The 24,416-nt window shown below is 41.4% G+C and overlaps 1 protein-coding gene across 3 annotated transcripts in view; it reads right to left on the bottom strand.

Moving 5' to 3' along the window:
• Window positions 1-306: 306 nt before the first annotated feature.
• LOC106580195 (MAPK activated protein kinase 5) overlaps window positions 307-24,416 on the bottom strand; it is a 42,034-nt gene continuing 17,924 nt past the window's right edge. Inside the window, exons 4-14 of one of the 3 annotated variants that reach the window (XM_082966166.1) lie at window positions 23,965-24,062; window positions 23,590-23,698; window positions 23,222-23,311; window positions 22,940-23,035; window positions 22,737-22,817; window positions 22,305-22,492; window positions 21,954-22,074; window positions 21,615-21,745; window positions 21,299-21,414; window positions 20,949-21,053; window positions 307-1,148 (exon numbers count right to left, since the gene is read on the bottom strand). In XM_082966166.1, the coding sequence (XP_082822292.1) occupies window positions 1,093-1,148; window positions 20,949-21,053; window positions 21,299-21,414; window positions 21,615-21,745; window positions 21,954-22,074; window positions 22,305-22,492; window positions 22,737-22,817; window positions 22,940-23,035; window positions 23,222-23,311; window positions 23,590-23,698; window positions 23,965-24,062 (1,191 nt within the window). In that variant the 3' untranslated portion in view covers window positions 307-1,092. Of the gene's footprint in view, window positions 1,149-12,224; window positions 17,436-20,948; window positions 21,054-21,298; window positions 21,415-21,614; window positions 21,746-21,953; window positions 22,075-22,304; window positions 22,493-22,736; window positions 22,818-22,939; window positions 23,036-23,221; window positions 23,312-23,589; window positions 23,699-23,964; window positions 24,063-24,416 lie in introns of those variants that run through there. The other 2 variants (XM_014160996.3, XM_014160997.3) reach the window with 2 other exon arrangements.

The following is a 24,416-nucleotide window of genomic DNA, read 5'->3' as shown; positions in this document are numbered from 1 at the left end:
TTGTCTCCCTCAATCCGTGCAATGGCTACTGCTATAGGTTTCAGGAGTTTTAGGCTGCTTACAACTCTCCCAAAATACATAATCCAGGAGGATCCTCTTGATGGGGCTGTCCATATCGGCAGACTGTGATATGGCCATTTCTTGGAGAGACTCCTTCACTTCCAGGAGACTGTCAAACATGATGACAACACCACCCCAACGAGTGTTGCTGGGCAGCTTAAATGTGGTGCTCTTATTCTTTTCACTTGGTGAAGTAGATTGCTGTAATTACTTGATGACCCTTCACATACCTAACCATTTCCTTGGCTGTCTTGTAGAGTGTATCCTTTGTTTTAGGTGCCAGGATGTCCTTGAGGAGCAGATTCAATGCATGAGCAGCACAGCCAATGGGTGTGATGTGAGGGTAGGACTCCTCCACTTTAGGCCAAGCAGCCTTCATGCTCGCAGCATTGTCTGTCACCAGTGCAAATACCTTCTGTGGTCCAAGGTTATTGATGACTGCCTTCAGCTCATCTGCAATGTAGAGACCGGTGTGTCTGTTGTCCCTTGTGTCTGTGCTCTTGTAGAATACTGGTTGAGGGGTAGAGATGATGTAGTTAATTATTCCTTGCCCATGAACATTCAACCACCCATCAGAGATGATTGCAATACAGTCTGCTTTCTCTATGATTTGCTTGAACTCTGTTGAGCTCTGCATCCAGCAATTGAGTAGATAAAGCATGTCTGGTTGGAGGGGTATATGCTGGGCGAAGAACATTCAGAAATCTCTTCCAATACACATTGCCTGTGAGCATCAGAGGTGAACCAGTTGCATACACAGCTCGAGCAAGACATTCATCAGCATTTCTCTGACTACGTTCCTCCATTGAGTCAAAAAACTTCAGATTCCAGGAAGAACATGAGCTGTTGCTATCGATAAGGTGTCTGATTCATCATTTTCACCTCAAATAGAAGTAGAAGGACTTTTGTCAGAGGTTGCTTGTTGTGAGCGCTGAGGGAACTTTACGCACTTGGCCAGATGATTCTGCATCCTTGTTGCATTCTTTACATATGATTTGGCACAGTATTTGCAAATGTTTACAGCTTTTCCTTCTACATTAGCTGCAGTGAAATGTCTCCACACATCAGATAGTGCCATTGGCATTTTCCTGTAAAGATTAGAAACAATATGTGTAAAAAATAATAATAAAATTCCATATACAGATACATAGTTAAGCAGTTAGATTAAACAACTAATTTGTAAGATAAATGTTTTAAAATGAAACATGTATGGAAACAGGTGAATTAACACTCCTAAGCAGGCTCAAGCAAGCTAAAATCCACATGGTAGCAAAAACTAACTAGCAAAAATTGTTAAGTTAGAAATGATTTAAACGCACTTTGCTGTAGGCTACTATTTACTAGTAAACAAAAAAATCATGTATGTCATATAAAATATATTCACCCCACCCAGTACTGTAATCAAAACATATCAGAAAGCATGTAGTCCTTGGCTCAGACAGTGTAGTAGCGTGGGCTCAATAGCATCTCATTAGTGTGCAAGATCTTGAGAATCAACAGTACATGTGATGGAAGAGTGCAATACACATGTGATGGAAGAATGCACTGTGCAATCAGAGGGCTGCAATTCCATTGAATTGGGGATTGTTTAACCAAAATACGTCACAAGACCTAGAATTGTATTTTTTGTATCCCACAAAAAAGGTTCACTGTTATAAGCTAACTTTTTTTTGATGAATTTAAGCAAAATTCCCCAAATTCCTGGGCTTAACTTCCCATGTAAAATTTCTGGAAAAATTCCCGAAATGTACCGGAAAGTTTCTGACCCTTTGCAACCCTATTCCCGTACCCCTTCAAACATTCAACCTCCAGCTGCGTACCCTCTCTAGCACCAGGGTCAGCACACTCTCAAATGATTTTTTGCCATCATTGTAAGCCTGCCACACACACACTATACTATACATTTATTAAACATAACAATGAGTATGAGTTGTCATCTCAACCCAGCTAGTGGGAAATGACAAAGAGCTCTTATAGGACCAGGGCACAAATAATAATAATTTTGCTCTTTATTTAACCATCTTACATATAAAACCTTATTTGTACATCGAAAATTGTGAATAACTCACCACAGGTTAATGAGAAGGGTGTGCTTGAAAGGATACTCATAACTCTGCAGTGTTGGGTTGTATTGGAGAGTCTCAGTCTTAAATAATTTTCCACAGTCTGTGCCTGTATTAAGTTTTCATGCTAGTGAGGGCCGAGAATCAACTCTCACATAGGTACATGGTTGCAAAGGGAATCAGTGTCTTAACAGTGTAATTTGCCAAGGCAGGCTACTCTGAGCACAGCCCAATCCAGAAATCTGGCAGTGCCTTCTGATTAAATTCCATTTTCACAGAACCGCTTGTTGCAATTTCGATGAGTCTCTCTTGTAAGTGGACTGGAGGCAGGGCATGAAAGGGATAACAAATCCAGTTGTTTGTCATCCGTTTCAGGAAAGTACCTGCGTAATAGCGCACCAAACTCACTCAGGTGCTTCGCTATATCACATTTGACATTGTCCGTAAGCTTGAGTTCATTTGCACACAAAACAAATCATACAATGATGGAAAGACCTGTGTGTTGTCCTTGTTAATGCAGACAGAGAAGAGCTCCAACTTCTTAATCATAGCCTCAATTTTGTCCCGCACATATAATATAGTTGCGGAGAGTCCCTGTAATCCTAGATTTAAGGTGAGAAAAAACATCACCCAGGTAGGCCAGTCGTGTGAGAAACTCGTCATCATGCAAGCTGTCAGACAAGTGAAAATTGTCAGTAAAGAACTTTAAGCTCGTCTCTCAATAAAAAATGTAAAAAAACGTATCAATACTTTGCCCCTTGATAACCAGCACACTTTAGTATGTTGTAAAAGCATTACATGGTCACTGCCCATATCATTGCATAGTGAAGAAAATACACGACAGTTCTTTAACAAAGTTAACCATTTTCACTGTAGTGTCCAAAACGTCTTTCAAGCTGTCAGGCATTCCCTCAGCAGCAAGAGCTTCTTGTGGATACTGCAGTGTACCCAAGTGGTGTCGGGAGCAACTGCTTGCATGCGCGTTACCACTCCACTATGTCTCCCTGTCATGGCTTTTGCGCCATCAGTACAGACACCAACACATCTTGACCACCAAAGTCCATTTGATGTCTCAAAGCTGTCCAGTACTTTAAAAATATCCTCTAATGTGGTCCTGGTTTCCAGTGGTTTGCAGAAGAGGATGTCTTCCTTAATTGACCCCCCATAAACATAACTGACATATACCAGAAGCTGTGCCAGGCCCTCTACGTCTGTTGACTCATCCAGGTGGAACGCATAGAATTCACTGGCTTGTATGTAAAGCAGTAATTGTTTCAAAACATCTCCAGCCATGTCACTGATGCATCGTGAAACAATGTTGTTTGATGAAGATATTGTCTGTATAGTCTTTTTGGGCCTTTTCCCCCAGCATTGTCCCAGCCATTTCTGCTGCAGCAGAAATAATTAAGTCCTCCACAATAGTATGGGGCCTGCCTGTCCTAGCCACTCGCTAGCTCACTATATAAGACACTTCTAGCCCCTTCTTATTAATGGTATCTGTTGCTTTTATACATGTCTTACCACTCAAAATTCATCTCAATTCTCACTCAAAAAACTCCTGTGGCTTATTTTTCAAATTGGCATGTTTTGTTTCTAAATGTCTGTGCAAGAGTGAAGGTTTCATCGAGTTGTGAGATAATACTTTTCACCCTGCATTTCCCCCTATTCTGTCACACAGTTATGCTGGTCTTTCCAAGTCATCCTCCTCTACTAAACGCCTCCTCGACTTAAGTACAAAGCTCTTAATTAAACCAAAGACTGTATAGAAAACGAAACCACCTTGGCTTTGGTTAAACCACATGGTTAAACATTTGCTAATGTTAGTTAGCTAGCTGACGTTAACCTAGCATGCCTCAATAGCCTGCTTTAATAACAGAAGATACAAATAACTACTTACTTCAATATTGACATATTTGATTATCTTGCTAGTTGGTTAGATTTTTTCAGTAGAGAAACTATCGAACTTATCTTTTTAATATTGTCAGACATCGTTCACCTTTCACCATCCCCTTTCATCTCGCTGTTAAAATAAAAATCAGGATAGAGAGCAGTCAAGCCTTGATTGGTGCAAAAACCTGACCAATTGCATTTCAGTAGACTGCTACAGGCTATGTTCATTGGCTAGAATGTCCCCGTTATACAATTATAGTAAGCGGTTGCGAGAACAAAATGGATTTTGGAGAGTAAACTGGAAAATTGGTGTGAGAAGGAGAAAAGACATCTGTGTGTGGAGTCAGGATGTGTGCAGTCATTCGTCTTGACAGACGGTCCTCTGCTCGCTCGACCCCATTTCTTCTCTCTCGACTCAAGTGTTTGCTCACTCTAGCCCGTTCAACTTTTGAATCGGAGTTGACACCATAGTATTCCCCATCGCTTATCAGTGCAATTTTGATAGCCAACTAGCTGAAAAGGTTTGAGATAATTTATTTAATGTTCCCTCGTTAGATTTTAGCTCATCTTGCTCTGACTAGCATTAGTTGTTGATCTGTTGTTGATGTGCATAACTGAGGGAGAGACAGCTTATCTTTTCATGTTTGTTTGATCAATAGGTCTGTAAAGTTTCCAAATGTAATAGAACTCAGATGGTATTGACATATTTCCAGAAATCCATTCAGGTATATTTTGTGGCTTTTGGAGAATGCATTCTAATGTTCTAAAATCGTAGTATTGCTACTGCCTGTGAACACAGTCCAGTTCAAAGTGAATGATGGCAGGCCCCTGTGGCAAATGGCTTATTTGCATAAAGGCCTACTGTAGCTCTGGTTGGCGATGGTACACCCATCTGCCCTTACTTGATGAGAGAGATGTTTTTTGGGGGTTTTATTTACTGCAGTGTCTTAATTGTCAAAACGCACGGCCGCTTTCCCACTTTACATTGCTATAGAATTTTCATAAATGCCTTGGGCTACTCTACGTCATTCCCAAACATTCTACGAATTTATGAAAATGTGAAAATTACCATATACTGTATAAGTGCTCGCAGTGAGTCTTTCTGGGTAAGGCGCTAAGAGCTTTCCACACCTGGATTGTGCAACTTTTCCCATTATTCTTTTTGTTATTATTCTAATGAGCTGTTGATCATTGCTAGACAACCATTTTCAGGTCTTGCCATAGATTGTCAAGTAGATTTAAGTCAAAACTGTAACTTGGCCACTCAGGAACATTCACTGTCTTCTTGGTAAGCAACTCCTGGGTAGATATGGGTTTGTGTTTTGGGTTATTGTCCTGCTGAAAGGTGAATTAATCTCCCAGTTTTTGGTGGAAAGCAGACTGAACCACATTTTCCTCTAGGATTTTGGCTGTGCTTAGCTCCATTCCATTTTTTTTTTATCCTGTCCTTAACAATTACAAGCATACCCATAACATGATGCAGCCACCACTATGCATGAAAATATGGAGAGTGATACTCAGTAATGTGTTGTATTGGATTTGCCCCAAACATAACTTTTTCTCCTGAATACAAAGTGTTAATTGCTTTGCCACATTCCTTGCAGTATTACTTTAGTACCTTATTGCAAACATGATGCATGTTTTGTAATATTTGTAAACGCTATTATTGCATACGGAGTGAGTCCATGCTTAATTAATTAGTAAAGATTTCCAAAAACATAATTCCACTTTGACATTATGGAGTATTGTGTAGAGGCCAGTGAGAACAAACCTGAATTTAATCCATTTTAAATTCAGGCTGTAACACAACTAAATGTGGAAAAAGTCGAGGGGTGTGAATACTTTCTGAAGGCACTGAGACCTGAATATCACACACGTATCTTATCGTTGCAAAGAATTAATTTAATACAAGTAGTCAGCATGTTCATAACATGCCCGAGAGGGCAGAGGACAAAGAAAGGAAAAGAAGAATACTAATTGATACAGGTCTTCCATAATGGATTCATATAAGTGCTACATAGGAGACAACCAAAGAAAATAAAACATGGAGGCAGGATTAATTATAAATAATACAGGCAAGGTATTGCTTTGGTAGAGCCATAGCCCTTCTCTGCTGAATTCATTAGGGGAGAGATATTGTATATACAGTGTTTATCACATGGGACCCTATTCCCTATAAAATGCACTATTTTTTAACAGGGCCATCGCCTCTGGGGTCTCATTTATAACCGTTGCATGACATTTTACACTAGATATCTGCGTGCGCTATTTCTAAAAATACTGCGCATGTACAAAAACATTGAGATTCATAAACTTGGCGCACGTCACACACACACACACGTTTCCCTTTATAAATCAGACTCGTCTTAAAACCACGCGTTTACAAGCATTATAACTCCGCCGAACAACGCCCATTATTCACATTTTATGTGACAATAATGCAATTATTTTCTGTATACTTTGGAAGTATTGGAATTAGGCCAAGACAGTATATCTAAAGGAAATATCAAAGGAAAACTTGATCAAATGTCTTTGGTGTTGCCATTTTTATATATTTTTGTGACATTTGCTGTATTTGACCGTTTCTGAAACAATTGCAAATTGTTGTGGACCTGTTAACAGATCGTTTGAATTCAATGTTTTGCATTGACTTTTTCACCAAACCTAAATATGCTGCACTGCTCGCGAATTCGAAACGCTGTCTACTCTGATTTTTTCTTCCAACTACAGTAGGTCTACTTACAGTGGTAGCCTACACACTTCAATACAAAAAAAAATCAACTGTCTGTTCACCTGTATGTTATAAACAGCACTCCCTTTCGGATGCATAGGCTATTATAATTTCAAGTTTTTTGCTCTATCTAATAGTCCCAATGAAATGAGAGATGTGCATGTTAATTTGTTGTATCACTACTTCAGGAATATGAACTCATGGCCAGAAAAGGTGCAATGGTTATGATATATGTATTATTTACATTTACGTCATTTAGCAGACGCTCTTATCCAGAGCGACTTACAAATTGGATTATCTTTCTAAATTAAAATATTTAGGCTACTCAAGAAGTTTTACATTACAGTATTCAGACGAAGCCTTCAAACGTCAATGGAAAAGCTGAACCGTCTGTTCTACGGTTAAACTGAGCTTGGATCGGATCGCACAGGGCAAAATACTGGTAGCTTATCGATTTACTGCTGTGAAGTGGGTCCAATTAAATGAGATGGGACGAATGGTATTTTATGCTAACTTGTTGTAGGCCAATAGGCTATTTCGTAAGTATGAAACCATCACAGTCAGAAAATGTGAGACATTTATTCTGCAATGATCATGGAAATGAAATAAATAATAAATATATTTCTAATTATTTTAGAATACAAAGAAAATAGATGTTCGCTCTTCTCACTAACAGCAAATTATTGCAACTTGTTATATTTTAGCTACACGTTTTTTGGTATGAGTAAGTCATATTTCCCATTTGCACAGGGCTATTAGGGTACTTTTGCCTTACTGCAATACAGTACTTCAACCACTAGAAACTGTACGAATGCATGGTCTAGAGTTTGCGGGAGAATAAAACACATTCTCACGTCAAGTACAGTTTTTATAAATGCGAACTTTTGTGGAAACAGGCACATGCTAATTTTGGGGCATATTTTGTGAGTATGCAACGTTTATAAAAGCTTAGTGCACTATATACAGTTGAAGTCGGAATTTTACATACACCTTAGCCAAATACATTTAAACTCAGTTTCACAAATCCTGATATTTTATCCTCGTAAAAATTCCCAGTCTTAGGTCAATTAGGATCACCACTTTATTTTAAGAATGTGAAATGTCAGAATAATAGAAGATAATTATTTAATTCAGCTTTTATTTCTTTATTTCTTATTTCCCAATGGGTCAGAAGTTTACATACACTCAATTAGCATTTGGTAGCATTGCCTTTAAATTGTTTAACTTGGGCCAAACCTTTTGGGTAGCCTTCCACAAGCTTCCCACAATAAGTTGGGTGAATTTTGGCCCATTCCTCCTGACAGAGCTGGTGTAACTGAGTCAGGTTTGTAGGCCTCCTTGCTCGCACACACTTTTTCAGTTCTGCCCACATATTTTCTATGGGATTGAGGTCAGGGCTTTGTGATGGCCACTCCAATACCTTGACTTTATTGTCCTTAAGCCATTCTGCCACAACTTTGGAAGTATACTTTGGGTCATTGTCCATTTGGAAGAGCCATTTGCGACCAAGCTTTAACTTCCTGACTGATGTTTTGAGATGCTGCTTCAATATATCCACAATTTTCCTACCTCATGATGCCATCTATTTTGTGAAGTGCACCAGTCCCTCCTGCAGCAAAGCACCCCCACAACATGATGCTGCCACCCCCATGCTTCACGGTTGCGACGGTATTCTTTGGCTTGCAAGCCTCCCCCTTTTTCCTCCAAACATAAATGGTCATTATGGCCAAACATTTCTATTTTTGTTTCATCAGACCAAAGGACATTTCTCCAAAAAGTACAATCTTTGTCCCCATGTGCAGTTGCAAACCGTAGTCTAGCTTTTTTATGGCGGTTTTGAAGCAGTGGCTTCTTCCTTGCTGAGCGGCCTTTCAGGTTATGTTGATATAGGACTCGTTTTACTGTGGATACAGACACTTTTGTACCCGTTTCCTCCAGCATCTTCACAAGGTCCTTTGCTGTGGTTCTGGAATTGATTTTCACTTTTCGCACCAAAGTACTTTCATCTCTAGGAGTCAGAACACGTCTCCTTCCTGAGCGGTATGACGGCTGCGTGGTCCCATGGTGTTTATACTTGCGTACTATTGTTTGTACAGATAAACGTGGTACCTTCAGGCGTTTGGAAATTGCTCCCAAGGATGAACCAGACTTGTGGAGGTCTACGCTGATTTATTTTGATTTTCCCATGATGTCAAGCTAAGAGGCACTGCGTTTGAAGGTAGGCCTTGAAATACATCCACAGGTACACCTCCAATTGACTCAAATAATGTCAATTAGCCTATCAGAAGCTTCTAAAGCCATGACATCATATTCTGGAATTTTCCAAGCTATTTAAAGGCACTGTCAACTTAGTGCCTTTACTATCACTATCACTATCACTATCACTGGAATTGTGATAGTGAATTATAAGTGAAATAATCTGTCTGTAAACAATTGTTGGAAAAATTACTTGTGTCATGCACAAAATAGATGTCCTATCCGACATGCCAAAACAATAGTTTGTCAACAAAAAATTTGTGGTGGATGAATACGAAGCTAATTTGAGACACAGATACAGTATAGCTAGGAGGTCAACATGTAGGCCTATAGGGGCTGCCTGCATCTGTGGATCTACTGCAGATATGTACAGTTGCAGACAAATATATTGGCACCCTTGCACTTTTAAATAATTCCATTTCTTCTCAAATAAGTTGAAATTGAAAAAAAAACAGTGTCCGCACTATTGGATTTTCAACATTGCAGAACCAAATATATTTTTGTGAACTTAAGTTTACAATTTTAACTGAGAAAATAAAGACAAATGGCATGGACAAAATTGGCACCCCGGAGCTAGTACTTGGTTGCACAACCTTCGGCCAAGATAACTGCCAACAAATACTTCTTGTAGCCATCAATGATCTTGCTGCATCTTTCTACTGGCAATTTGGCCCACTCTGCAGCAGCAAACTGCTCTAAGTCTTCAATGTTTGAAGGGTGCCCTCCGCCAACTGCTGTTTTAAGCTTTCACCGTAGGTTATGGATGGGATTTAGATCTGGACTCGTCACTGGCCACTCATGGAAAGTCCAGCGTTTCTTCTTGAACCATTCCAGGGTGCTTTTTGTGTGTTTGGGGTTGTTGTCCTGTTGGAAGACCCACAATCTTCAACAGTTTTTTGGCACTGGGTTGAACATTGCACTCCAAAACACATTGATAATCTGATGATTTACTGTCTTGCACACATTCAAGGCCCCCAGTACCAGGGGCAGCAAAGCAACCCCACAGTATCGAACTCACCCATAATTAATTGTATGGAGGGTGTTATCATGAAATCAGCAGATTGTTAGGTGTTTTGTAGTCCAATGTTCAACCCAGTGTCCAAGAACTGGGTCGCCATTGAAGGTTGTGCGTCTTCCAGCAGCACAACTCCAGAGATTAAAAAAAGCACCCAGGACTGGTGAACTGGACTGTTCTCGAATGGCGAGTGAAGTGGCCAGATCTGAATCACATCCAAAACCTATGGCAAGATCTGACAGCAGCATTTCACGCTGTGAGAAATTTTACAACACGTCACAATCAGAACACAATCAGAATGATTGAGAAGTATTCACCTAATTTTGAAATGCTTTTAAACAAAGCAAAAACGTGGAAACTATTGATATAACTTCCTCCGCGCTCAGCGAATATCATAATTCATATGCGCGCCACTAGAAATCCCTGCTTTAGTATGTTTCTGTTCGCAGATACATCCGGAAAAAAATACACCTTAATGGCCTGCTAATGTCCCTGGAGCTTGTAGGCTAAACTGCAGAGAAAAACCCCATAACTGATCCAAACGGTTGCCCAGTTATGGGTCTGGATGCAGTTATTTTGAAATGAATATGCACTCAAAACACCAGGCTTTTGAGCTATTATTCAAATGACGTAGGCTATTCACGGCATTTAATTTTTTTTTTAACCATTATTTAACTAGGCAAATCAGTTAAGAACAAATTCTTATTTACAATGACGGCCTACAGCGGCCAAACCCGGACGACGCTGGGCCAATTGTGTGCCGCCCTATGGGACTCCCAATCACGGCCGGTTGTTATACAGCCTGGATTTGAACCAGGGTGTCTGTAGGGACGCCTCTAGCACTGAGATAGTGCCTTAGACCGGTATGCCACTCGGGAGACCTAGACTAGAGATTTGTACCCACTTAACAATAACAACATTCTTCATTACGTTGTGTTGTTGCAGCCTAGGTAGGATACATTTCTTGTCCCTAAAAAACTGAAACAGGGTAGCTTTTCGAGCTGGTACCTGGGGACTGGGAGGGAGCGTACATAGTGTAAGGATACCTATGACTTCGTTATCTAATAAACATTTTCTGCTGTGTAAATTGACTGGATATATCCACTGCAGTATTAAGCCTAACAATGAGCTTATGAATTACGGGCTAATATGCTTCTAACTTGAATAGGCTATAGGCTACATCTCGAGCGGCGAGCCCCGGCCTCCGCACCCCGCTTCCTCTTAAATCTTCTGGAGTCCCAGGAAAAGCCAGACTACAAAAGCTTGTTGGACACTTAATTCAACTGATTTTCTTTAGCTTTCTAATAACCTATTGAACAAGGGATGCACGCTTGCTCTTACTTGCTGAATGTAAAATAGGCTACAGCATTAAGAACGAGCGGGGAGTTGGAGAGAGGCCCATATTTTCCTCTAGTAGGCTAATCTTAACACTGGGCTACATACATCCTGACAAAATACATACATGAGTGGCCTGCTAATGTACCTTTCTGGACCTTCTAAACTTTTGAGAATAGACCCAAACGGTTGCATAGTCAGGCCTAGGCTGTAAGCCTATGCAGTTATTCCGGCCTGAAACAAAACCGGACATTTTGAGCGGTTATTCAAATTAGCCTACATCACTACAGTTTACAGCCTATGGACAATAATTGTGCACTCACTTGATTTTCACTTTTGTAGCCCAGGTATAATAATTGTCTTGTCTAAAAACGTAGGCCTAATCAATAGCGGAGCTTTGCATGCCCGGCGACCACAGAGCACAGCCTGGATCTGCCATTTCATAATCTATTAACTTTTTTTCTTGCACTTTGAATGGTAAATATTTAGCCTATAGCCCTAATATTTAGCTAATGAATGGCCTAATATCTAGCTTCTTACTTCGGCTACACATCACTAGCCTCTCTCTTCCAGCTGGTTATTGCAGAGGTAGGCAGCAGTTTGGGAGACAACATCAGCATTGATTCATAGGCCTCCAAACACACACACACACACACACACACACACACACACACACACACACACACACACACACACACACACACACACACACACACACACACACACGTCATTGCTTTGATCAAATATGAATTGAGGAAAACAGTCTAACAATAAGACAATATGCATTTACATTGCAACCAACCCTTGCTCAATACACTTGAATGTAAGAGGACGTATTTTCATGGCCAAACAGGGAGTCAACACATTCAGCACATCGATTAAGAAAATCAAAATTATTTATTTCCTAATGTTACTCACCTCAGTGTAAGTGCCTGCAAGGGGCACAATGCGCAAATAAGGCTAAGACGTAAGTCCATAGGAAGGTTCAAATGTACAGTTGAAGTCTGAAGTTTACATACACTCAGGTTGGAGTCATTAAATCTGGTTTTTCAACCCCTCCACAAACTTCTTGTTAACAAACTATAGTTTTGGCAAGTTGGTTAGGACATCTACTTTGTGCATGACAAGTCATTTTTCCAACAATTGTTTACAGACAGATTATTTCACTGTATCACAATTATAGTGGGTCAGAAGTTTACATACTAAGTTGACTGTGCCTTTAAACAGCTTGGAAAATTCCAGAAAATGATGTCATGGCTTTAGAAGCTTCTGATAGGCTAAAGGAAAACATAATTTGAGTCAAATGGAGGTGTACCTGTGGATGTATTTCAAGGCCTACCTTCAAACTCAGTGCATCTTTGCTTGACATGAATGGGAAAATCAAAATAAATCAGCCAAGACAGAAAAAAAAATTGTAGACCTCCACAAGTCTGGTTCATCCTTGGGGGCAATTTCCAAATGCCTGAAGGTACCACGTTCATCTGTACAAACAATAGTACGCAAGTATAAACACCATGGGACCACGCAGCCGTCATACCGCTCAGGAGGGAGACATGTTCTGTCTCCTAGAGATTAATGTACTTTGGTGCGAAAAGTGAAAATCAATCCCAGAACAACAGCAAAGGACCTTGTGAAGATACTGGAGGAAATGGGTACAAAAGTATCTATATCCACAGTAAAACGAGTCCTATACTGACAACCTGAAAGGCCGTTCAGCAAGGAAGAAGCCACTGCTCCAAAACCGCCATAAAAAAGCCAGACTACGGTTTGCAACTGCACATGGGGACAAAGATCGTACTTTTTGGAGAAATGTCCTCTGGTCTGATGAAACAAAAATAGAGCTGTTTGGCCATAATGACCATCGTTATGTTATGAGAAAAAAGAGGGAGGCTTGCAAGCCGAAGTACACCATCCCAACCGTGAAGCACAGGAATTGGCAGTATCACATTGTGGGGGTGCTTTGCTGCAGGAGGGACTGGTGCATTTCACAAAATAGATGGCATCATGAAGCAGGAAAATTATGTGGATATATTGAAGCAGCATCTCAAAACATCAGTCAGGAAGTTAATGCTTCGTCACAAATGGCTCTTCCAAATGGACAATGACCCCAAGCATACTTCCAAAATTGTGGCAAAATGGCTTAAGGACAACAAAGTCAAGGTATTGGAGTGGCCATCACATAGCCCTGGCCTCAAACCTATAGAACATTTCTGGGAAGAACTGAAAAAGCTTGTGCGAGCAAGGAGGCCTACAAACCTGACTCAGTTACACCAGCTCTGTCAGGAGGAATGGGCCAAAATTCACCCAACTTATTGTGGGAAGCTTGTGGAAGGCAGCTTGTGGAAGGCTACCCGAAATGTTTGGCCCAAGTTAAACAATTTTAAGGCAATGCTACCAAACACTAATTGAGTGTATGTAAACTTCTGACCCACTGGGAATGTGATGAAAGAAATAAAAGCTGAAATAAATCTCTAAAATTATTCTGACATTTCACATTCTTAAAATAAAGTGGTGATCCTAACTGACCTAAAACAGAGGATTTTTGCTAGGATTAAATGTCAGGAATTGTGAAAAACTGAGTTTAAATGTATTTGGCTAAAGTGTATGTAAACTTCCGACTTCAACTGTATACAGTACTAATCAAAAGTTTGGACACATACTCATTCAAGGGGTTTTTCATAATTTTTACAATTTTCTACAATGTAGAATCACAATGAAGACATCAATACTATGAAATAACACATATAGAGTCATGTAGTAACCCAAACAACAACAAAAAAGTGTTAAACAAATCAAAATATATTTGAGATTCTTCAAAGTAGCCACCATTTTCCTTGAGGAAAGCTTTGCACAATCTTGGCATTCTCTCAACCAGCTTCATAGTAATCTGGAATGCATTTTAATTAACAAGTGTGTCTTGTTCAAAGTTAATTTGTGTTATTTCTTTCCATCTTAATGCGTTTGAGCCTATCAGTTGTGTTGTGCCAAGGTAGTGGTGGTATACAGAAGCTAGCCCTATTTGGTAAAAGACCAAGTCCATATTATGGCAAGAACAGCTCAAATAAGTAAAGAGAAACGACAGTCCATCAGTACTATAAGACATGAAGATCAGTCATTCAGGAACACTTCAAGCACTTTGAAAGTTTCTTCAAGTGCAGTCGCAAAAACCATCAAGCGCTATGATGAAACTGGCTCTCATGAGGACCGCCACAGGAAAGGGAGGACCACCACAGGAAAGGGAGGACCACCACAGGAAAGGGAGGCCCAGAGTTAACTCTGCTGCAGAGGATAAGTTCATTGGAGTTACCAGCCTTAGAAATTGCAGCCCAAATAAATGCTTCAGAGTTCAAGTAACAGACACATCTCAACATCAACTGTTCAGAGGAGACTGCGTGAAGCAGGCCTTCATGGTCAAATTGCTGCAAAGAAACCACTACTAAAAGGGCACCAATAAGAAGACTTGCTTGGGCCAAGAAACACTAGCAATGGACATTAGACCGGTGGAAATCTGTCCTTCGGTCTGATGAGTCAAAATGTGACATGTTTGGTTCCAACCGCCATATCTTTGTGAGACGTAGAGTAGATGAACGGATGATCTCCGCATAGGTAGTTCCCACCATGAAGCATGGAGGTGTTGTGATGGTGCTTTGCTGGTGACACTGTCAGTGATTTATTTAGAATTCAAGGCACACTTAACCAGCATGGCTACCACAGCATTCTGCAGCGATACACCATCCCATCTGTTGTGCGCTTTGAGGGACTATCATTTGTTTTTCAACAGGGACAATGACCCAACACACCTCCAGGCTGAGTAAGGGCTATTTGACCAAGAAGGAGAGTGATGGATGGAGCGCTGCATCAGATGATGCAGCACTCCAGTGAAGGAAAAGCAGCCAACAAGTGCTCAGCACATGCCTACTCCTTCAAGAATGTTGGAATAACATTCCATGTGAAGCTGGTTGAGAGAATGCCAAGAGTGTGCAAAGCTGTCATCAAGGCAAAGGGTGGCAACTTTGAATAATCTAAAATATAACAAATATTTTGATTTGTTTAACAATTTTTTGGTTACTACATGATTCCATATGTGTTATTTCATAGTTTTGATGTCTTCACTATTATTCTACAATGTCGAAAATAGTAAAAATAAAAAATAAACCTTGAATGAGTAGGTGTGTCCAAACTTTTGACTGGTACTGTACATTTGTAAATGTTTAAACATTTTAAGATATTATACCATACATACAAGTAACAAATAATCAAGTACTGTAGTAGAAAACCTACATTGCATTTTTTTATCAGTCTTGTTTAGTGTTCTCTAAGCTCTTGACCACAGCAGGGAGAGTCCATGTTAGCCATAAATAAGACTTTACATACATAAATATACACTACTAGACCAAAAGTATGTGAACACCTGCTTGTCAAACATCTCATTCCAAAATCATCAGCATTAAAATGGAGTTGGTCCCCCCTTTGCTGCTATAACAGCCTCCACTCTTCTGGGAAGGCTTTCCACTAGATGTTGGAACATTGCTGTAGAGATTTGCTTCCATTAAGCTACAAGAGGATTAGTGAGGTCCGGCACTGATGTTTGGCGATTAGGCCTGGCTCGCAGACGGTGTTCCAATTCATCCCAGAGGTGTTCAATGGGGTTGAGGTCAGGGCTCTGTGCAAGCCATTCAAGGTCTTCCACACCGATCTCGACAAACCATTTCAAAGCGCAGAATCCTCTAGAATGTCATTGTATGCTGTAGCGTTAAGACTTCCCTTCACTGGAACTAAGGGGCCTAGCCCGAACCATGAAAAACAGCCCCAGACCATTATTCCGCTTCCACCAAACTTTACAGTTGGCACTATGCATTCTGGAAGGTAGCGCTCTCCTGGCATCCGCCAAACCCAGATTCACCCATTGGACTGCCAGATGGTGAAGCATGATTCATCACTCCAGAGAACACATTTCCACTGCTCCAGTGTCCAATGGAGGCGAGCTTTAGACCACTCCAGCCAATCGCTTGGCATCGCACATGGTGATCTTAGGCTTGTATGCGGCTGCTCGGCCATGGAAACCCATTTCATGAAGCTCCCAACGAACAGTTATTGTGCTGACTTTGCTTCCAGAGGTAGTTTGGAACTCAGTAGTGAGTGTTGCAACTGAGGACAGGCTATTTGGACCAACTCCATATTAATGCCCATGATTTTGTAATGAGATGTTCAACGAGCAGGTGTGCACATACTTTTGGGCATTTAGTGTATTTTAGAACATGTATGTATATAGAACCTATGTACAAATTATGCACATGCTTTAAATTACTATTGCACATTACGTAATAAAGTTGACTGTTGCTGATATCTAGATTGAAGCAGAGCAGCTTCAAGGTACAACAGCAGTAATCTCAGCTAACTACTGGAGCTAAACAGGAGACCCTCACACTTCCACTGAGGTCCCTTCACCCTACCCCCAGGACCACTTACCACCCAGTGGGTGAACAACCCAAGTCTAAGCCTAGTTCCTCTGTCTGCTTTAGAGACCCATATTGTTCAACTGACAGAATGATCAAACATCAGGCTTCATGGTAAAAAATAAGGGTTTCTTTGTGAAATAAATACAATTTGTAGCATTGTTAAAAAAGGTAAAGGAATAAGAATCAAATGAAATAAAAAAACGAGTGAGATTAAAACATCACCGTGGACATCCAGGACAAGCAGCTTGTAAAAATTCCCTCCAGTGGGTTACAGAAAATAATATTTTTGTGATTTTCCTCTTTTTTTTACTAAAATATAAGGATTTTTTATTCTTTGCACCTGTTCATAAAAAAAATATATAGTGCCAACAAGGCCTCTTTTCAATATATCTACAGTACAATAGTCTTGCAAGTGAGTTCTTTAAAAAAAATCCTATAGTTTAAGCTGTTAATTTACACAAAAAATGCCTCTACAGTCATTAGCTTAAAAAATGTTAGAATAAATGATACAAAAGGAGATATAAATAAATGCTACTGAGAGTCTTGTAAATGTGTCTTTTCCTCTATGGCCTGTTTCACTATTTCAGCCAACTTCAAGCGATCCACTTTGTCAGAGAAGGCCCGTCCTACAATGGAGACCAAAGAAAGAAATGTTGACTAGAACCAGATTTTAGGGAAATTCCACTCTTTTTCAACATCATTTTCATCTCCAGCACCATCCAACGTCAACACATTTCAAAACGTTGATTACAAAACATAGATAAACAAACAGATTGAAGATAAGTGTTTACCGATGACATCATCCGGAGACACTGATGCCATCATCTGCTGTGCATCATGTGATTTTAACCAAGAGCAGGTAAAGGTTACTAACTGAGGAATTAGAATTTTATGCTGAAAAAAGGTAGAACTTCCCTTTAATTATGGGATTTCCTCCACAGAAATTAGTGTTGATGTACAGTGCCTTCGGAAAGTATTCAGACCCCTAGACTTTTTCCACTATGTTACATTACAGCCCTATTCAAAAACGGATTAAAAAAAATAAAATAAAAAGCAATCTACACACAAAAACCCATAATGACAAAGAGAAAAGTTTTTAAATGTTTGCCCAGAAAGACTTTATTTACTTAAGTATCATACCCTTTGCTACGAGACTTGAAATTGAGCTCAGGTACATCCTGTTTCCATTGCTCATCCTTGAGATGTTTCAACAACCTCATTGGAGTCCACCTGTGGTAAATTCAATGAATTGGACATGATTTGGAAAGGCACACACCGGTCTATATAAAGGTCCCACAGTTGACAGTCCGTAGAGCTCCGAGACAGGATTGTGTCGAGGCACAGATCTGGGGAAAGGTACCAAAAAAGATCTGCACCATTGAAGGTCCCCAAGAAAACAGTGACCTCCATCATTCTTAAAAATGGAAGAAGTTTGGAACCATCAAGACTCTTCCTAGAGCTGGCCGCCCGGCCAAACTGAGCAATCGAGGGCGAAGGGCCTTGGTCAGGGAGATGATCAAGAACCCGATGGTCACTCTGATACAGCTCCAGAATTCCTCTGTGGAGATTGGAGAACCTTCCAGAAGGACAACCATCTCTGCAGCACTCCACCAATCAGGCCTTTATGGTAGAGCGGCCAGACGGAAGCTACTCCTCAGTAAAAAGGCACATGAGAGCCTGCTTGGAGTTTTCCAAAAGGAACTGAAGACCCTCAGACCATGAGAAACAACGATTCTCTGATCTGATGAAACCAAGATTGAACTCTTTGGCATGAATGCCAAGCGTCATGTCTGGAAGAAACCTGGCTCCATCCCTATGGTGAAGCATGGTGGTGGCAGCATCATCCTGTGGGAATGTTTTTCAGCGGCAGTGACTGGGAGACTAGTCCGGATCGAGAGAAAGAAGAAACGGAGCAAAGTACAGAGAGATCCTTGATGAAAACCTGCTACAGAGCGCACAGGACCTTGGACTGGGGCGAAGGTTCACCTTTGAACAGGACAACGACCCTAAGCACACAGCCAAGACAACTTAGGAGTGGCTTCGGGACAAGTTTCTGAATGTCCTCGAGTGGCCCAGCCAGAGCCCGGACTTGAACCCGATTGAACATGTCTGGAGAGATCTGAAAATAGCTGTTAAGCAACACTCCCCATCCAACCTGACAGAGCTTGAGAGGATCGGCTGAGAAAAATGGGAGAAACTCCCCAAATATCGGTGCGCCAAGCTTGTAGCATCATATCCAAGAAGACTCAAGGCTGTAAACGCTGCCAAAGGTGCTTCAACAAAGTATTGAGTAAAGGGTCTGAATACTTAGGTAAATGTGATTTAAGTTTGTTTTATAAATTTGGAAACATGTAAAAAAAAAATAATAATAATAATGTTTTTAATGGTGTATTGTGTGTAGATTGATGAGGGGGGAAAAAACAATTTAATAAATTTTAGAATACGGCTGTAACATAAACTGTGGAAGGTCAAGGGTTCTGAATACTGTATACAGTTGAAGTTGGAAGTTTACATACACCTTAGCCAAATACATTAAACTCAGTTTTTCACAATTCCTTACATTTAATTCTAGTAAAAATTCCCTGTCTTGGGTCAATTAAGATCACCACTTTATTTTAAGAATGTGAAATGTCAGAATAATAGTAGAGAAAATGATTTAAATCAGCTTTTATTTATTTCATCACATTCCCGGTGGGTCAGAAGTTTACATACCAAATACTAATTGAGTGTAGCATTGTCTTTACATTGTTTAACTTGGGTCAAACATTTCAGGTAGCCTTTCACAAGCTTCCCACAATAAATTGGGTCAATTTTGGCCCATTCCTCCTGACAGAGCTGGTGTAACTGAGTCAGGTTTGTAGGCCTCCTTGCTCGCACACACTTTTTCAGTTCTGCCCACAAATATTCTATATGGTTGAGGTCAGGGCTTTGTGATGGCCACTCCAATACCTTGACTTTGTTGTCCTTAAGCCGTTTTGCCACAACTTTGGAAGTATGCTTGGGGTCATTGTCCATTTGGAAGACCAATTTGCGACTAAGCTTTAACTTCCTGACTGATGTCTTGAGATGTTGCTTCAATATATCCACATACTTCCTCACAATGCCATTTATTTTGTGAAGTGCACCAGTCCCTCCTGCAGCAAAGCACCCCCACAACATGATGCTGCCATCCCTGTGCTTTACGGTTGGGATGGTGTTCTTAGGCTTGCAAGCCTCCTTTTTTTCTCCTCCAAACATAATGATGGTCATTATGGTCAAACAGTTCTATTTTTGTTTCATCAGACCAGTGGACATTCATCCAAAAAGTGTGATCTTTGTCCCCATGTGCAGTTGCAAACTGTAATCTGGCTTTTTTATGGCGGCTTTAGAGCAGTGGCTTCTTCCTTGCTGAGTGGCCTTTCAGGTTATGTCGATATATGACTCGTTTTACTGTGGATATAGATACTTTTGTACCCGTTTCCTCCAGCATCTTCACAAGGTCTTTTGCTGTTGTTCTGGGATTGATTTGCACTTTTCGCACCAAAGTACATTAATCTCTAGGAGACAGAATGCGTCTCCTTCCTGAGCGGTATGATCTCATGGTGTTTATACTTGCGTACTATTGTTTGTACAGATGAACGTGGTACCTTCAGGCATTTGGAAATTGCCCCCAAGGATGAACCAGACTTCTGGAGGTCAATTTTTTTTTTCTTCCCCCTGAGGTCTTGCCTGATTTATTTTGATTTTGCAAAGAGGCACTGAGTTTGAAGGTGAGCCTTGAAATACATCCACAGGTACACCTCCAATTGACTCAAATAATGTCAATTAGCCTATCAGAAGCTTCTGAAGCCATGACATAATTTTCTGGAATTTTTCAAGCTGTTTAAGGCACAGTCAACTTAGTGTATGTAAACTTCTGACCCACTTCTGACCAGTGAAATAATATGTCTGTAAACAAATGTTTGAAAAATGACTTGTGTCATGCACAAAGTAGATGTCCTAACCGTCTTGCCGAAACTATAGTTTGTTAACAAGAAATTTGTGGAGTGGTTGAAAAAGGAGTTAATGACTCCAACCTAAGTGTATGTAAACTTCCGACTTCAACTGTATAAGCTGACATTGCACACTGTATGCCGTATATAGTGCCGTGTTGTGCCTACCATCCCAGCTGAGGCCCTGCAGCCCGTCTCGCAGTAGTTTGCAGTCTCGGTTGAAACGCCACGCATCATGCATCACCTCATTCAGTTTCTCGTCCTCATTCTCCCCTGCCACAAACACACAGTTAAGTGTCAAGTGTCTGTGCTGTATACCAAGTAAATGCGTAAGTGCATACATGTCTTTTTGTCTGTGCTTGTCAATAGATGTATACCTGTATTGGTTGACGTGAAGTGTGTGGTGCGTGTGTGTGTGTGTGTGTGTGTGTGTGTGTGTGTGTGTGTGTGTGTGTGTGTGTGTGTGTGTGTGTGTGTGTGTGTGTGTGTGTGTGTGTGTGTGCGCGCGCGAGACTGACCAGCCTGTGGGAGGATACACTGAGCGATGACGTCTCTGAGTTTCTCCAGGGCCACATTGGCGTCCTCGCCACCGTTCTCTGGATCGTGGATGAAGAAGCCATCCCTCTGCTTGCTGCTGTACCACAAAAGACACACAGTTAGGATATACATATACCAGACACCAACCGCACACACACATATTTGGTTTAGCAGTGCTGTTGAAAGTCACTCCTCACTATGGGCTCTACAGTCAGACAATGTGAAGCAGATCCTAACCAACTACAAAAGAGGCAGAGAGGCATGTAACAAGTCAGATAGGCAGAGAGACCAACGGACCCTAGGAGTTTCCTCTTCCTCAGGATGGGGTTATTGACTGAGTTGAGTGGCTTGAGGCTGATGTTGAGGTCCTGTATTCTCATGTTAGCCAGCTGTTCAGCATGGGCCTGCTGGATCCCAGCTACCATTGCCTGGCAGAGGGAGAGAGAGTTGGCGGGAGACAGGAAGGGTCACAAGGCAAAGTGTTACACCATGAACATTGAAGTTTTTAAGGCAGGCAGCAAAAGTTTGGTCCCCGGAGTCTCACAGCCCTGTAAAAGTATGACTGGCTCTATGTAATGCTTTGAGACAGAGAGCTATATAAATGCTCTCCATCTCTGTCCATCCATCCAGGCCCACCTTGTCCATCATCATCTGTGCAGAGGGCAGCACGTTGTCCAGGGCCTCTGTGCAGTTGAGCCAGGGGTGTTCCAGTACACCCTCAATGGTCAGCCTCTCCTCAGGCTTCACCTTCAGCAGCCTACAGAGGGAGAGTAATATTAGTGAACTAGATTCTTCCTACTCAATCCAAACAATACAGCACTAAAGCACTGTTTGCGGTCCAAATTGGTTTTGCCTAAAACAACACTCATGAACCATGCCATCTGTTTAAAACTTGGAGACACCCACAATCCATGTTGGGGAGGTATTTGAGGAAAATATCCTTGGCGCACACACACACACACAGTAAGACCTGCTGTAGGGACGTACTTGCGGACAATGTCCTTGGCCATTTCAGAGATCTGGCTCCACTCGTCCTCGGGGAAGTCAAAGCTGGCCGTCATGATCTTTTTGCGCATATCCTTGGGGATGGTGCGGCTGTGGTGCTTGGAGTAGAAGGGAGGGTAGCCACACAGCATCACGTAGATGATCACCCCAATGGACCACAGGTCACAGCTCTGTATGCACAGCAAGGGAACGTGAATGAGCCAGGCCATATGTATAGAGAGAGAAAGAGAGGGAGGGAGAGAATGGAGAAGAGTAGCTCGACACAACCCTGCAAACACTGATGTCATTTAGTGGAAATATGTTGCAGCATGTGAAGATCCTTGTGAGATGTTTTTGTAAACCCTTAAAAAAAACTGAGATGTTGCCATTTGTGGGATAATGGTTTGTCGTGGCTGAGGTAGGGTAGTTGCTCACCTTGTTATAGGTGTAAGGGGTGGGTGAGGTAGGTATTATTCCAGACTTTTCCTTCTGGTGTCGCCTTTGAGCCTCAAGTACCTAGGGTGAGAGGAGAAGACGACACTCATTGAACCAGGATTTTTTTTTTTTATTAATTCTTTTTTTTTGTTTTAAATGGTCCCCAACCTGGTGTCAGATCTGAGCAGAGCACCCATCTTTACCTGAGGTGCAACGTAGTAAGGAGTGAACTGTGGGGTCATCAAGTCACCCTGGTCAATCTTTGCAAATCCAAAATCGCACAACTTCACCGGTGCATCCTTGAACATGAAAGGGAGAACGTCAGAACATATTTCCTAAAAAGGTGAAAGGACTCTTGCAACGTGCTTGTTGTAGCCTATTACAACAACATGTTTGTTGTAGCCTATTACTAGACAGCTGTAGTAAGAGCTGTGTGTGTGCGCATGCACATGCACGTTTCCCCGTAAGCCCATCTAGCCCCTCACCAGGGAGTTATCCTTGAAGAGCAGGTTCTCTGGTTTCAGGTCTCGATGTGCAATATTCAGTGAGTGACAGTGTTCCAGGGCCTGGCCGATCTGATGGGGGACAGAGTAAACTCAGACAGAGGCTCAACTACACAACGTTCACAGGATGTTATTAATGCACAGGTGCATTAGAAGTCTGAGAGGAGGAATTTGTCACGTTTGAATGTGCATAAATCTAATACACAACATTTAGCAGACACTTTTATCCAAAGTGACTTACAGTCATGCATGCATACATTTTCCATATGGGTGGCCCCAATAGGAATCAACCCTTGGTGTTGCAAGCACTTTGGTCTACCAACTGAGCCACAGAGGAATTTTGGGGTTACCTGTTTGGTGACCTGGCTAGCCATCTTCTCTGTAAAGTGTCTGTGCTGACTGATCCTGTGGAACAGCTCGCCTCCCTCCATCATCTCCATGACGATCAGTAACCTCGCTCTGCAGCCACATAGAAGTGGAAAATTAAGGCAATCAAGGCATTTCCCTCTACTCAAATCTGGGGAAAAGTTTTTGTTTCGTTGTTACATCTGTGAATGTCATGGTTACCCATTGTTACATTTAAACAGATACACGAACACTTGGTGCAGGAGCATAACACGTGTAAATACACTATGTAGCAATTCGATAATAACATTCACGTGTTTCAAATGAGCCCGTCAATAACATGTTGTATGTGCTGGTACATTGGACTCGCTCTTCCTTACCTTGGACTGGATTCGTGAGGGAACTGCACACTGTTGGCGTACACCTCCATAATATGCACGATGTTGGGGTGTGTAGCACACATCATGTGGAGCCGCACCTGAATCATGGACAGAACAGGGAGTTAAAGGTAGACTCAGTAAGATGCCTGATGGACAAAGTAAACAGTAGTAGTGGGTCAATTTGGGAGGGGGGCGGCATGTGACTGCATTGCTCGTTTCGACTTCACCTCACACAGCTGATCAACTGCAGTTATTGGAGGTGCTTTATCAGGGAAGTAAGTCGTGGGCTGGTGATGACATTGAGTGGGTGAGTGAGCCACAGCCACCCTGAGTATTAGTTGAAGAGTGGAGATAAGACAAGAAGACACACAATGACGAAACACGAGACAAAGTGCATGCCCCCGAATGGAACACTATTCCCTATATAGTGCACTATTTTTACCCCTAGAGCC

Source organism: Salmo salar, chromosome 20 (genome assembly GCF_965601325.2).
Source record: "Salmo salar chromosome 20, fSalSal1, whole genome shotgun sequence".
NCBI classification, from domain to species: domain Eukaryota; kingdom Metazoa; phylum Chordata; class Actinopteri; order Salmoniformes; family Salmonidae; genus Salmo; species Salmo salar.
The sequence above is the reverse complement of the archived record's forward strand: the minus strand, read 5'-3'. Positions and strand labels throughout refer to the sequence as shown.